Source organism: Fusarium oxysporum, chromosome 13 (genome assembly GCF_000149955.1).
Source record: "Fusarium oxysporum f. sp. lycopersici 4287 chromosome 13, whole genome shotgun sequence".
Taxonomy (NCBI): domain Eukaryota; kingdom Fungi; phylum Ascomycota; class Sordariomycetes; order Hypocreales; family Nectriaceae; genus Fusarium; species Fusarium oxysporum.
This window is the reverse complement of record NC_030998.1, coordinates 337,928-351,138: the sequence shown is the minus strand read 5'-3', so window position 1 is coordinate 351,138 and position 13,211 is coordinate 337,928. Positions and strand designations below refer to the sequence as shown.

The window sequence follows — 13,211 nt, the reverse complement described above, 5'->3', positions numbered from 1 at the left end:
AATTATGTCGATGGCTGCATCACAGCTGGTGGTTCACAATGGGAGCCAGTAAACGAGACAACAAACAACAAAACATTAGCAATTGCGAAGTGATGAAACTGCGAAACGAGCGAATATCTAACGTCTAATCTCATTTTAGTCATCAAAAGTGACTAAACATGGCCGTGTTCATGTTACATTGAATGCTTGTGAGCATATCAGTAATCAGCTCCGAGAAACCATGTGGAGCCATCCCGTCTTATCGGTTTTACACGTAAACCAAATACCCTCTATTCCCATAACTAAAAGGCAACTGATGTATGATTGGAACATTCCGTCGGTCTTCGCGAGATATTGCGATTCAAAAGCAGATATGGCCTGTTCAAGTCAAGGTGTGTTAGTAATTCATCGGTTGTTAATGGAAGCATAAAGAGACTCAGGGCCAGTGTATATATATATGTAGAAAGTGCAGATGAACAAGATCAGACCATTCAAACAAACACTGCAAGAAGATTAAAATTACAACGCATTCTCACTTTTCGTTTAGGCTCTGAAGAACATAATCAACCGTACTTAAAAAGTTTACGCTAAAACACAATGACCTCACAAACCTCCAAGCTCTTCAAACCAATCAAGGTTGGCGCCCTTGATCTACAGCATCGGATCGTCCTCGCACCCTTGACCCGTGGTCGTGCCGATGCTCTTGGGGTCCCCGCTAGCTACGCTGCAGATTATTATTCCCAGCGCGCTACACGTACGTTTTCACTGTTGCTTCACCACTGAAGAAACTATCACTAATTGGCTGACGACTAGCTGGCGGTTTGTTGATCACAGAAGGAACCTTCATTTCCCTTGAGGCATCTGGGCGACCTTTTTCACCAGGGATTTATTCCAAAGAGCAGATCGAGGCTTGGAAGCATGTTACTGATGCAGTTCATGCCAAAGGAGCCTTTATCCTCTGTCAGCTCTGGGCTCTTGGGTAAGCTAGTCTCCACTTCCTACTGTCGTTTTCTCCGCCGACATTACCATCAGACGTATTGCCGAACCTGATCTAGTCCCCGCTGTCCTCAGTCCGGGCTCACAACCATTCTTCGAGGACGATGATGTCACGCGAAAAATCCCGGATAAGTTCACTGTCATGAGCGAAGCTGATATTGATGACTTTGTGGAATACTACCGACAAGCAGCTTTGAACGCTATGGAGGCTGGTTTCGATGGCATTGAGATTCATGGCGCCAATGGATACGTAAGAATTCATATCCCAAAAGATAAATCCATGGCTGACAAACAACTTGTAGCTTATTGATCAGTTTGTGAGTATTTGCTGTCGCTTAGGAAGTGAAATATGCCTGACAGTACCGTAGCTCCAATCAACTAGCAACGACAGAACAGACCAATACGGCGGCAGTATCGAGAATCGCATCCGTTTTCCCCTCCGCGTAGTCAACGCAGTCAGCGACGCCATCGGACCCCAGCGCGTTGGCGTCCGTGTGTCACCATTCACACGCTTCCAAGGAATGCGAGAAGCCGAACCGCTATCACTCTTCGTTCCTTGGGCACAAGCTATTGTGGATGCTCAACCCCGCATTGCGTACATTCATGCCATCGAGCCTCGAGCAGATGGTTCGATAGATACACCTGAGCATTTACGGAAGGTTGAGGATACTTTAGCGCCTATAAGGGAGGTAGCTACTCGTGCTGGTGTGCAGTTTATTGTGGCCGGGGGATATACGCCTGAGAAGGCGTTGCAGCATACTAGCGAGACAGATGACCTCGTGGCCTTTGGGCGTCACTTCATCCGTAAGCTTTCCGTTCGTACACGTTTCCCCTCTGTTTTCTGACATTTCTGGTGCAGCCAACCCTGATCTCCCTGCCCGAATCAAGAATGGCTGGTTGTTGACCAAGTACGATCGTTCCGTCTTCTATGAGGTGAACGAGGTTGGATACAGCGAGTAAGCCAGCCCATTATTTATGTACCTTTGAACCCATAACTGATCCATTCCGTTTAGCTACCCAGTGTACAATATAGAGACAGCTACGGCTTAATGAGTAGCATACAGTATATGTTTATGGACAAATGATAGATCTTCACATGTCTTTTCAGACTTATAATAAAAATTGGGTTTTTTTCTACCTCGTCTGACTTTAATGTGTAAATCTTTTGATATGGCATTGTTTCGGCTCCGCGTGCAATAGTTATGCCCCGTTTCATAGCTAGGCCTTAGAAGCCTGTCGACCTCGTACTCTTCTGGCAGCTACATGCCGGACTTTAATAAATAATGATAGTTGCTGAAAGCCTCTTGCCTTCAGGTGTGAGGCATAGCTTGGTGTTTTCCAAGTCTCAGGTAACATATTCTTCACGTTGCATCAGATAACGAATCTGAGTTACAATAACAGCGGCAAATAAATTGTGACTGAATGTATCAGGTATTGTGCGTTCCACGCTCGCTAGTTGATTATGCACATGATTCTAGCAGTGTAAGAACACTAATTTGCTGGCGTACGTAGTGTGACTCTCCAGGCGGGATGATTAATTTTGTGAGTAAGCACTCCGACTCTTGGTGACATCACAAGCAACACCCGGCAAACGAGTACATAAACGCATCAGATATCAGTTGCAAGGATTTACCAAGCGCCACCTTCCCCAGAAACTTAATCTCCAACCTTATCAAACTCCATCAAAATGGCCACTCAGCAAACCGCCAAGACACAATATGTCGATTCGCCCAACGGTGTCACCTTCGCATACCGTCAGATCGGCAATGCGCCTGGCATCCCCCTCGTGCTACTAACGCACTTCCGTGGCACCATGGATAAGTGGGATCCTCTCATTGTCAACAACCTCGCAAAGCACCGGCGCATCATTACAGTTGATTATGCTGGTGTTGGTCTCAGCACCGGCGAAGTCGCCACTTCTATCCGACAGTCCGCGGCCGATATAACACACTTTATCGAACTGATCTGCGAAACAGAGATTGATCTTCTTGGCTTCAGCATTGGAGGCTACGTCGCTCAGATGATAGCTCTCAACGCGGATCCCAGCAAAGTCAAGGTCCGCAAGTTGATCCTTGCAGGTACCGGGACAAGCTACGGACCTGATCTTGTTTATTCTCAAAACAAAGATGTTGGTTCTGTTGCGGGTGTCAAGGATGTTGACATCAATGTCTTCAAGACACTTTTCTTCCCTAAGAATGCTGAGGGAGATGCTGCTGCTGAGGCTTGGTGGTCGAGGGTTCATGAGCGGAGTGCAGCGACGAGTGGTGAAGAGGCTTCCCTTTGGCTAAGTAGTGGCTATAAAGATGGTGGTAAGGGACTTATGGGCCAGGTCACACAAGGTCACGACTTTACAGAGAGTCCAGAGAAGAGCAAGGGAGAAGATGGCGCTTATGAGCGGTTGTCCGATCTCAAGATACCGGTCTTGGTCGCAAATGGAAGCGTGAGTGACCTTACCTGCTATTTCAATCGAGGCCAAATACTAACAGATATCCTTTGACAGAACGACTATATGATCCCCACGCCCAACAGCTATCTTATCTACCAAAAGGTTCCTAATGGTCAGCTCATTCTTTATCCCAACAGCGGCCACGGCTTTCTCTTCCAGTACGCTCCGACCTTCGTCAAACATGTCGAGACATTCCTTGAGGGCTAGTAAACGGGCGGTATTGCTCTACTCCTCCGAGCTGAATAGGATACACGGGAGACCAATTGGACATATAGAGACATTTATTGAGCTACCGCTGTCATTCCCCTTCACTTTTCAGATCTCATTCTGGTGTTGCTTATCTCTATTTATACCGCGACCAATACAGTGACGTATCCCAATGCTAGTCTTCCAGGAGGATGGACATCTTCAATGACTTACGGATGTCCATAGGACGCACGGCGGGTGTTCTTCCGAGACACACAGTTGAGTTGACAAGACCTATCAGAAACAGTTAGCTTTCAGACCTGAGTAAATGCGTACCCTTTCTCTTACACATAATAAGTCTCTCAACATCAATCTTGACCTTTGTCTCCCGTCTACTAGGCGTCTTCCATTGCTCCCCAGGTCCTTTGCCCTTCGGTGGCGGCGGCATCGCTCCCGTCGCCATGCCCATCAAACCAGCGGGACATGAAAACGAGGGAGGCTCATCGCTATCTAAATCCTCCTCCACGAAGTTCCCGTTACCTGGCATATCAGGAGGTGTAGTAGGTCCAGAGCTCGTTTCTGAATCTGATGTTCGCTCAAACATACTCATGTCGATATAAGCTGTAACAAAGTCTTTACCCGATGGAATAGTAACGCCGTAGCCGCGGAGACAAATCTCGATCTCATCTGAATCGAAGAAGTCTCCGTCATATTCCGGATCGATAATGCGTAACTGGGGATTCAAGCGTAAATCTCTAATCTGTTCAATGGAGGGTCCGAAGGGTCCCATTGAGAAGCCTGACATCTCGGGTGGTCTGTACGCTTCGTGTTCCAAAGACCTGTTCCCAATAGGTAGATCACCACTACCATAGCCCTGGTCAGGAAAGAATGTCCCGGCACCGCCAATATTAGTAAACGGAAACCGCCAATTATTAAGCGTCGTCTCCTTCGACTTCCGCAGCGCTTCACCCAGCCGACTACTGATCTCCTCCCTCGTCTCAAAATGCATGCAGAAGCCAAAGACCTTACGATACCATGCAGGAGGCGCATGTCTCATCGACGCTAGAAGAAACGCCGCTTCCTGAGAGGCTCTGTGGTACCGTCGGCCAAAGTTTAGTTCGTGGCTTGCGTATGACCGAGGGTTGGGCAGTGTAGAGTCCCATGTTGATCCGGGGAGCTGGTAAGTCATGTCGTAGAAGGGTGTTTGGGTGGTGGGTGGCTGGAAGTAGGATGTTGCATCGAAGGAATGGGGTGTCGAATCGGAATTGGGCCTTTGCTGGGAGAGCATGGGGTCGATCGGGTTGGTGGTGTAGTCCATCTGTCCGGTACCATCCATCATTGGAAAGTCGAAGGCCTGAGCTTGTGGGATTGGAGGCGTGAGATCAGGTGAGACGTCGACTGGAGGATCGTTGGGAAGGTCATTCTGCTCCCCATCTTGAAAATCTACATCTCGAGCGCTGGAGAGCAAGTTTATAGTAGACTGCTTGATATGCTCAATGATCTGTGGATTATTCTTGACAGGATCTTGCTCAAGAATAACAGAAGTGAAGTTGATAAACTCCCTCCCCATATGTTCCTTCGACCGCTCCAGCGCTTCAACCTTCTGCTTCAGGATATCAATGGCAGACTCCTTACGCTGTCGATATGCGCGCTGTGCCATGCGATTCTGTATCCTTCGGCGCTAATAAGACCAGTTAGAGGGCCGCTCGATACTCGAAAGTTGTATCACTAATCATGCCGAGATGTCAAGTCACGGCATACTCACGTTGGTCACAGTTCCACCCTCCGGTACCTCAAGTGGTCTTCGTCCCCTTTTGGGCCCCGACCCCGTGTCTCCCGCATCAAGTGGCAGTACAGAAATACCATCCATTCCAGAGATAGAAGAACTCATGGCTTAATAAGAATATTCTGACAAGATGATATGACGCAAGGTTTCATGGCACATTGGAGAAGCTGATCGGCGGGAGATATATTTCGCCCAGACATCGAGATGGGAAACTTGTCTCTGCGGCGTTACGGCCCGTCGAGAGTCCAAAGCACCAAACGCTGCTTTCAGCTGAGAGGTAAACCAATCATTTAGTGAAGTGGCACTGACTAAGTGATTACAGATCGGACTAATTGATCCGCATCTCCACCAAGACGCCGGCATGCAGCATGGACGCCGGCATTGCCTTGCAGCTAGGGGCGATGCAGATTCCGATAACCATATTGAGGACGGGCTTCTTATTCACTAAACTCCTCTGACGTTGCAGTCTGGATGGATGCTCTATTCAAATCTCTTGTCAAATCCCAGTATCGCAGTATATCCGGAGTTTAATTGCATTTCCCGGGTAAGAAGAGAATTCTATTTAGACCGCCAGAATCTCACGTCAGATTTTGGGGTAAGATATGGTATGGCGACATTCCGGTCAAACGTGGCTTCCCGTGTTCAAGACGCCGGCGTCTCGCTTTGGCTCTACGATAGCGCCGCGGGCGTTGTTACACAAGGTTGTACTCTCCCCAGCACCCTCCTACCAGAATAAGGCCATACTCGTTATCAAGCTTCTCTCACAGTCTAGCCTGGAGTCTAATTGCTATAAGAATTGGTATCTGTTGGATAGTCTTCGTCGCTTGGTATTGCCTGTCGGGGTTTTCGTATCGATACCCTGAAAACGCTGGACAGTCCTGGTGGGGTGTATCAGCCCTAAGATACAGCCCTAGGTCCCTATTGGAGAGCTGCTGGCAATGATCTTGCTGATACATTTCAGCGTGCATTAGCGACTGGGGACAAAACACTGGAGCCCGAATACTGATGGGTCCGCTACCCGATTATAACATGGTAATAGCAGTTCTCAGCCCCCAACGCTGCGTTCTTTCAACTGTTTTGGGCATTAATAGGCTAAATAACGTTCATATCGCCATCCTGTCACCTCCCTGGAGCACGGCTGAATTTAGTTACTGGCAAGTGAAGGCATAAAATGCTTAAAGCAATGGGGCTATTAAAGAACAAGGAGGAATTATTTCGAAAGAGTGGATCGGTTTTCGAGGGAACAACTTTAAGCTTATTGGAGGAGTGAAAAGCGAAACTGACTATTGGAGAAAAGACAATTCTAGTTGGGCATCTCTAGAACAGCCCTATATCTCATCTTGTTCTGCTCGACCAACTCAAAGACCTCCTTGATAGTCGACGCACCCTCGTGCTTGAAGATCTGAACCATGGGCTTAACACCATGACGTCCAGAGAACTCAAGCATCTCGTCGTGGATATTGCGCGATCCAACGAGGCTTGAAAAGACATGGTAGCCCTGGAAGAACATTGCTCCCGCACTACAAGATAGTCAGTATCGGTAAGTATATGTGGATGGTTGAACTTACGGCAAGCTGAGAGGCCCGTGAACCGGGGCTGCAAGAGGAACGATAGTTCCATCTCTAGCGAGGAACTCCTTGGTCATGACCCTGTAGAATTATCGTTAGCCGACCGAAGCATTTTTCAGTCGTACTGAATTACTTACTTATCCCAGTCAGGATACTTGGTTCCACATATGACAAGAACGTCAATCGGCGCCGTAGCCGTATCAAACATGTTCTCAATGATATGGAACTCCTTGGCGCCTAGCTGTCGTGCCTCAGCCTCCTTGCTAGCGCTTGTGCTGTAGACAACAACATCGGCACCCATCTTATCCGCATACTGAATGGCGAGATGGCCAAGGCCACCGATGCCGAGAATGCCGACGCGCTTCTCGGCTGTCACTGTAGCCTTGATAGCAGCGTAGACAGTAGCGCCCGCGCACTGAAGCGGTGCAGCATGTTCACTAGAAAGACTATCAGGAATCTTGTGAAGATATGTCTCCTTGCCGATATAGTAAGTTCCAAAAGTACCATTGTCAAAGTCACCTTCGCCGAAGATAACACGCTCATAGCAGTAGATGTCCCGTCCTGACAAGCAATACTTGCAATGACCGCAGGCATCGCGGTGGAATCCACCACCTGCCCGATCACCGATCTTGAATTGTGTCACCAGCGAGCCAACTGACTCGACAATACCAATTCCCTCGTGGCCAAGAGCTACAGGGGCTCCTAATTGGCAGAACACGATATCTGAATGGCACACACCACTGTGAGTCAAACGAACGAGAATGTCATGAGGACCAAGGTCAGGCAGCTTGACGGAGGAGGGAGAGAAGCCGCCGTTGCCATCGCCTGCGCGGTAGATGGTATGTTCTGTAGGAGCCATCTTGATATTGAAAAGGCGAGAGATTGAGTGTTACGACTTTATAGTGAATGCTTTGGAAGCTGATATGAATGATAGCTTGCAAGTGAGAATGATATTGGAAGATATAGTCCAGCATAGGATCAAGATAACCATTCTGATTTATAATAGCAAAACTTTCCATCAGACCGAGGCTTCCGAACATTAACTCAGAATGCTATGCAGTTATTCTAGATGATTACTATCTAAACATTATTTGATTGACATCTCTTGCCTTTTTGTTGCCGGGCATTTCTGTCATCGGCAGTGGTTACTAATCGTTCCCGGCCTGTACAAGATGTGCCAGCCAATTAGAACACCAGGACGGCTGTATTACTCACGGTTAGAAAATAAACGACTGGGAGCAGCAGCGACATTTGCTGTCTACGCGAGGATCTGACGACTATGGCAGCAAGCCAAATAATTAGGAAAGCTTGACTCTATTCGATGGTGCTATTCCAAAAGATATGGTGGTAAAACATGTCAGATGGAATCGACTGACCTACGAAGGGAAACCGGAACGTTCTTCTAAGGATCCCGACTAGCGTCGTAAACTGTCGCGCTCGGTGGGGTGCAGATGTCGGCGTCTTGATTAGGTCAGGAAAGGTGAGGTAATACAGACAAGGGTGTGATCACTAAGCAGCGCGCAGAATGCAATGGGACAGTGAGGGTATCATGAGAGGCAGTAAGCAATAACAGAATATTAAAATAGATGATTCGCACGCTATAGATCTATATTAGAAGTCAAGTTTCAATTCCACTCAACGTCGACAAAACTAAGCCATTCACATTCTGAACTCTTAAAAATGTCTTCGCCTTTCAAAAACATTCTCATTGTCGGGGCCACTGGCTCAATCGGCTCCATCATGCTAGACGCCTTAGTCAAAGAACCTTCCTTCACCGTCTCCGCCCTTCAACGCTCGTCTTCAAAAGGCAAACTCCCCTCAAACGTGCAGGTCATCAAAATCGATGATTCATACCCGACAGAAGCACTCATCTCTGCTTTCACGGGCCAAGACGCCATTGTTAACTGCATGACTTCCTTAGCCGTCGCTGATCAACTCCGCTTCGTCGACGCTGCAGTCGCTGCCAAAGTGAAACGCTACATTGCTTCCGAGTATGGTCTCAATAACAACAACCCTGACGCAAGAGCATTGAACTCCGTCTTTCAAGAGAAGGGCCAAGTGCAGGATTATCTTCGCTTCAAGGAATCCATTGGCCTAGAGTGGATGGCCATTGCTTGCGGCATGTGGCTCAAGTGGAGTGCCGTACACGATTTCCTAGGAATGCACATCAAGGACAAGAGGTTTGTCATCTGGGATGATGGAGAGGGCTGGTTCAGCTGTACCACTGAAGCCAACACGGCTCTTGCTATGGTCAACGCCCTTACCAAGAAATGGGAAGAGACAAAGAACAGAATTGTTTGGCTGAGTGACTTTGCTATCACCCAAAATATGCTCCTTGAGACCATTGAGCGAGTCAGTGGGGAGAAGTTCACTGTTGAGAAGGTTGATAGTGAGAAGGTCATCAAAGAGAATCAGGCTGCGGTGGCAGCTGGAAATCCTTATGCGGTTTATCATCTGATTGAGACGGGTTTTGTTACGGGGCGGTTTGGGGGACATCTTGAGAAGGAGGGGGAAATCATGAATGATTTATTGGGTCTGCCGAAGCAGGACTTTGAGGAGGTTGTTCGTGCCGCTTTGAAGGCCGTCGAAGAGTCATGATTTAATGCGTATAACTTCATGTATCAAAGATCCTGGATTCGGGTATGGGAGTTAATACTGGGGTATACCAGCTTATGTGAGACATCTTCTTTTCCGTTTAGTGAAATGACAGTTAAATACTGCCATTGTTAGAAATATTATCTATAACCGGGTAGGCTAGATCACATTCTATCCTTGGTGTGAAAATTAGTGATGTAGGCGGTAAGTTCAACACTGTAGCTCCTTATCGTAAAAGTCGAATATGTCGACAAAGGTGGCTTTGCTTGACCGATCGCCAGAATCAGGACTTTTGGTTCCGATTGTAAGATGCAGACGTTGGAGCATAGTTGACGACTGGAGATACAGTACCAGGACAGAAATACATGTTGCTACATACTACTGCTTTACAAAATCAGGTCTCGTGAGGCTAATGAGGCTGTATGAATATGCCCGGCTCACTCCATGACAGCAACCCAACCTCAAAATATCTCGAGCTCATGAAATCGTCATCTAACATGTGATCAAGCTCCTCGTCCATTTGCGGGATGAACGAGCTCATGTCTTCGGGCTGCCCCACGGTCTGGGTATCCATATCAACGTACTCCGACAACGACGGTTCCATTCTTCCATCGGAGAATAACGTGGATCTGTTCAGCTGGTCTTCGATCCAGGAGAGGCCCGAGATAGAGATATTGTCTGGCATGGCCGAAGATATCATGTCGGGATTTGTTTGCGTCAGTTCGGCTTTCAGTCGCGCTAGAATGGCGGAGAGGAGACGAGATTGAGCTAAGACACCGTTGTTCTGTGGATCAGAGTGGCCCATTGACTTGGCTGCAATGACGTATGCAGACGTAACTTGAGTAATCGTATTAATAGCTTCGTTCTTCGAGATTGATGACTCGTCAATATCTTGTCTTAATAGCTTTGGGATCATCATGGCTGAATAGGCGATCATCAGGTGAGCTGTATCCCAAAGGTAGTAGATGATGTCCAACTCTCCCATTTCGATAGCCTGTCGCAGTACGCTCAATGCGCTACAGTAACAAATTCGAGCTGTATGAGTGATGAGATCATGTGGCGTAGATCTGTTTTCTGAGACGAGCATTCGATGTAGAAATACCGAGTTGAAGTAAAGACGCATGTAATCTCTAAAGAGGTAGATCAGAGGTGTTTGGAAAGGCTCCGGGTTGGGAACTGGATAATGTTAGGCATGGTTCTCTAGACTCCTGAGGTGCTTACTATCTTACACGTAGCGAATGTAGCCTGCCAGTAGTCTCCCCATGCAGCAATCCTGTTATTAAAGTCATCCATATCTATCTGAAACGTCTCGAAATCGAGTGATGACGGAGAAACACGAGAGTCGACACGAGTTCTCATCATGCTCTCATAAACCTTGCTGGCAATGCCTGTCAACTCATGGCCACCAACTGCCTTGCCATCTCCCAGTGGATATGTCCATTCTGTCATGGTCATCCACTGTCTTGAGGCTACATGCTCAAGAACGACGGTGGTTGACAGTGGTCGGTCGGTAAAATAGCTCGATCTGCCAATTGTAAGCCCATGCTTTGTATGACCCTCAGTTTTTGTCATGGACCTACGTTCTATCGATGTTCCCCAGTGCCAGCCATACGCGATCTTTGTCTCTCCTTTGCCGCACTTGTAGCTGTCCCAAGTCCTGGAGTCCTTGTATATCATAAGAGATACTTCGTCGTGTCATATTCCATTCCGCTGAAGCCGCCATCCGGAGTGCAAACCCAATCAGGGTATATCCCCTGGTGTCATTCGCATCTTTCCAGTGATACATGCAGATTATAGCCCAGATGTTCTCGATTGCTGAGTCACATGCAAGTAAAGCTTGGCCAAGGAGAACTTCAGCATGGTCTCGTATAGGCTTATGAGACTCTGGTTGGAAGATTCGTGATGAGATTGTAAGTATCATGGTTAACAGGAGACTAGACTTGTTCCTTGTGTATGAAAAAGTGTAGAGAATGGGATCGAGTAGTCCAACGAGGCAATTGAAGTGCTTGAAGAACCTGCAAAGATCAGTTGATATCACAAGGCACGGAGTGAAATACATACCCCTCATACAAATTCTGCGCAGAGGGTCGACTAATGAGTCCCATATCAACAGGATCATGCTTCCTCGGTGGATTCACTGCTTCGGGTAAATTATGCTGGAGGAGCATATCCATGGAGCCTCCGGCCTCTCCTTCAACCGATCGGTCTGAATTCAGAGCCGCACCTAGTGACAACCCTCGCGTATCCTGGTAATTTGCAACAAAGGATGCCGGTGTAAATGGCGACTGATCAGATCTGGAAGACGCGGAGACTGACTCAGGAGCTCGATTCTGATATGAATTCCTCCGGTTTGGTAGATCAAGGGCCTGGAATACTTGGGTATCTGAGAAGCGCTGTGACCCTGAGGACCCAGAAGCCAATCCATCCTCCATTGGCTCTTCTATAGGACGTGCTCGGTCTTCTCTATGGCAATTGTCAATTACATCACTTGAACGCATAGTTTCGCTTACCTTCTCCCCGAGACATCTCTCCTCCACAGACCCCTGCGGTGTGACTCAAATACACACTGTCTCCTCAGTCTCTGACACCGATCACATACAACAGCTGCCGGATCCGAAGTCACACACTTCATTTTTGACCGTCGACATGACGTACAAGCGACTCCGTGAGGTCTATACCCGTCAGCTCTCCTGTTTCATCCCCTTCAAGTATCACTTACCGTCGTTGCGTTTGCAGCGCACCATGGTCAGCCATAGCCAAAAAGGATTTCCAAAAAATCTCATATTCTCAAAACGAATTTTCGTATTTGCGTTTTTGCTGACAAGTCGATTTAAAGGGATCCGAGCATCTTGCGTAACACAGTTATTTGCGGCGTAAGTTGCGGGCATTGCGGCGATTGCACGTCGCGCTAAGCCCTGCCACGCTCAGCTAAGCGGCATTTCCAGCTGATTAGTGAACAAAAACCGCTCGAAGTTATGCAATTTGGCCGTTTTCCCTTCAGCGGAGTGATTTTGTGATTATTCCTTGCGACGTCATTATGTACGCCTGCCATGATTTCGAGACTGAGGGGATCGCGATCGTAGGTATTGTATTTGTCAGTGGTCAAGGCAGATGCATTCGCAACACCACCAATGGAGGCGCGCTCGGGCAACTTATTACATCGTGCCGCGGCCATGTTATATGTAATTTTATCGTCCGAGTCGCTAGGTCTTGGCAGTCGAGTCACTGTCAATGCTGCCTTGGAAGGTGAGGAATCATCGAGGCATCAGTAATCAACCACCGTGGCAAGCAAATTGCATCGAGATGAAGGGTATAAAATGATAAATGAGGAGAGGATCGCTTTGCCGTGCAGATGCACTCTTTTTGATACAGAAGCATTCCTCATTGATAATCATTCCAGCCTTTCTCTTGACACATTTGACAAGGGTGATCTGCCAATCATACATAATATTGCTAGTGCGCGCCAGCAAGATTTATTGGTTGATTGGACTTAGCCGACCGGTGTCTTAACTTCGGTCACTCCACCAAGACGCCGTGGCAGGGGTTATGTACTTATCTTATCTGTTATCTGTTATCTTATCTCGGGGCTTTTTCCTACATGAAATTATGAGGAGTAATTTGAGAGCGTAACGTCATGTCTTGGGCTTTCGAATAA

General features: G+C 47.7%; 6 protein-coding genes across 6 annotated transcripts; 3 read left to right on the top strand and 3 right to left on the bottom strand.

Annotated features, from left to right (window-relative positions):
• Positions 1–576: 576 nt before the first annotated feature.
• Positions 577–2,025, top strand: FOXG_12000 (NADPH2 dehydrogenase; the record flags this gene model as incomplete). The annotated part of the gene is made up of 7 exons (XM_018391731.1): positions 577–733; positions 793–958; positions 1,012–1,225; positions 1,278–1,292; positions 1,344–1,779; positions 1,835–1,931; positions 1,989–2,025. The coding sequence occupies 7 exons, from the start codon at positions 577–579 to the stop codon at positions 2,023–2,025; spliced, it is 1,122 nt and encodes a 373-aa protein (XP_018250438.1).
• Positions 2,026–2,624: 599 nt separating this feature from the next.
• FOXG_11999 (uncharacterized protein) lies at positions 2,625–3,628 on the top strand (the record flags this gene model as incomplete). Its single annotated transcript, XM_018391730.1, has 2 exons — positions 2,625–3,415; positions 3,476–3,628. The coding sequence occupies exons 1-2, from the start codon at positions 2,663–2,665 to the stop codon at positions 3,626–3,628; spliced, it is 906 nt and encodes a 301-aa protein (XP_018250437.1). The 5' UTR covers positions 2,625–2,662.
• FOXG_11998 (uncharacterized protein) lies at positions 3,346–5,635 on the bottom strand. The gene is made up of 3 exons (XM_018391729.1): positions 5,373–5,635; positions 3,956–5,288; positions 3,346–3,901 (listed from the first exon to the last, which is right to left on the bottom strand). Exons 1-3 carry the CDS (start codon positions 5,496–5,498, stop codon positions 3,804–3,806), a joined length of 1,557 nt encoding a protein of 518 aa, XP_018250436.1. The 5' UTR covers positions 5,499–5,635; the 3' UTR covers positions 3,346–3,803.
• Positions 5,636–6,696: 1,061 nt separating this feature from the next.
• Positions 6,697–7,820, bottom strand: FOXG_11997 (uncharacterized protein; the record flags this gene model as incomplete). The annotated part of the gene is made up of 3 exons (XM_018391728.1): positions 6,697–6,913; positions 6,962–7,042; positions 7,099–7,820. The coding sequence occupies 3 exons, from the start codon at positions 7,818–7,820 to the stop codon at positions 6,697–6,699; spliced, it is 1,020 nt and encodes a 339-aa protein (XP_018250435.1).
• Positions 7,821–8,538: 718 nt separating this feature from the next.
• On the top strand, positions 8,539–9,714 carry FOXG_11996 (uncharacterized protein). The gene has a single exon (XM_018391727.1). It carries the CDS (start codon positions 8,642–8,644, stop codon positions 9,557–9,559), a length of 918 nt encoding a protein of 305 aa, XP_018250434.1. The 5' UTR covers positions 8,539–8,641; the 3' UTR covers positions 9,560–9,714.
• FOXG_20646 (uncharacterized protein) lies at positions 8,626–12,960 on the bottom strand. The gene is made up of 6 exons (XM_018400942.1): positions 12,276–12,960; positions 12,067–12,228; positions 11,618–12,019; positions 11,137–11,571; positions 10,786–11,081; positions 8,626–10,732 (listed from the first exon to the last, which is right to left on the bottom strand). Exons 1-6 carry the CDS (start codon positions 12,308–12,310, stop codon positions 9,966–9,968), a joined length of 2,097 nt encoding a protein of 698 aa, XP_018250433.1. The 5' UTR covers positions 12,311–12,960; the 3' UTR covers positions 8,626–9,965.
• Between the last annotated feature and the right edge of the window lie 251 nt (positions 12,961–13,211).

Bases quoted from the DNA above. Each gene is read 5' to 3' on its own strand.
- FOXG_11998 (XM_018391729.1), bottom strand. From the start codon at position 5,498: ATGAGTTCTTCTATCTCTGGAATGGATGGTATTTCTGTACTGCCACTT. The intron at 5,289-5,372 runs GTGAGTATGCCG...TGGTCTTATTAG, and splicing joins AGGGTGGAACTGTGACCAAC to CGCCGAAGGATACAGAATCG. The intron at 3,902-3,955 runs GTAAGAGAAAGG...TGTTTCTGATAG, and splicing joins TGTTGAGAGACTTATTATGT to GTCTTGTCAACTCAACTGTG.
- FOXG_11996 (XM_018391727.1), top strand. From the start codon at position 8,642: ATGTCTTCGCCTTTCAAAAACATTCTCATTGTCGGGGCCACTGGCTCA.
- FOXG_20646 (XM_018400942.1), bottom strand. From the start codon at position 12,310: ATGGCTGACCATGGTGCGCTGCAAACGCAACGACG. The intron at 11,572-11,617 runs GTATGTATTTCA...TGATCTTTGCAG, and splicing joins GCGCAGAATTTGTATGAGGG to GTTCTTCAAGCACTTCAATT. The intron at 10,733-10,785 runs GTAAGATAGTAA...AACATTATCCAG, and splicing joins GCAGGCTACATTCGCTACGT to TTCCCAACCCGGAGCCTTTC.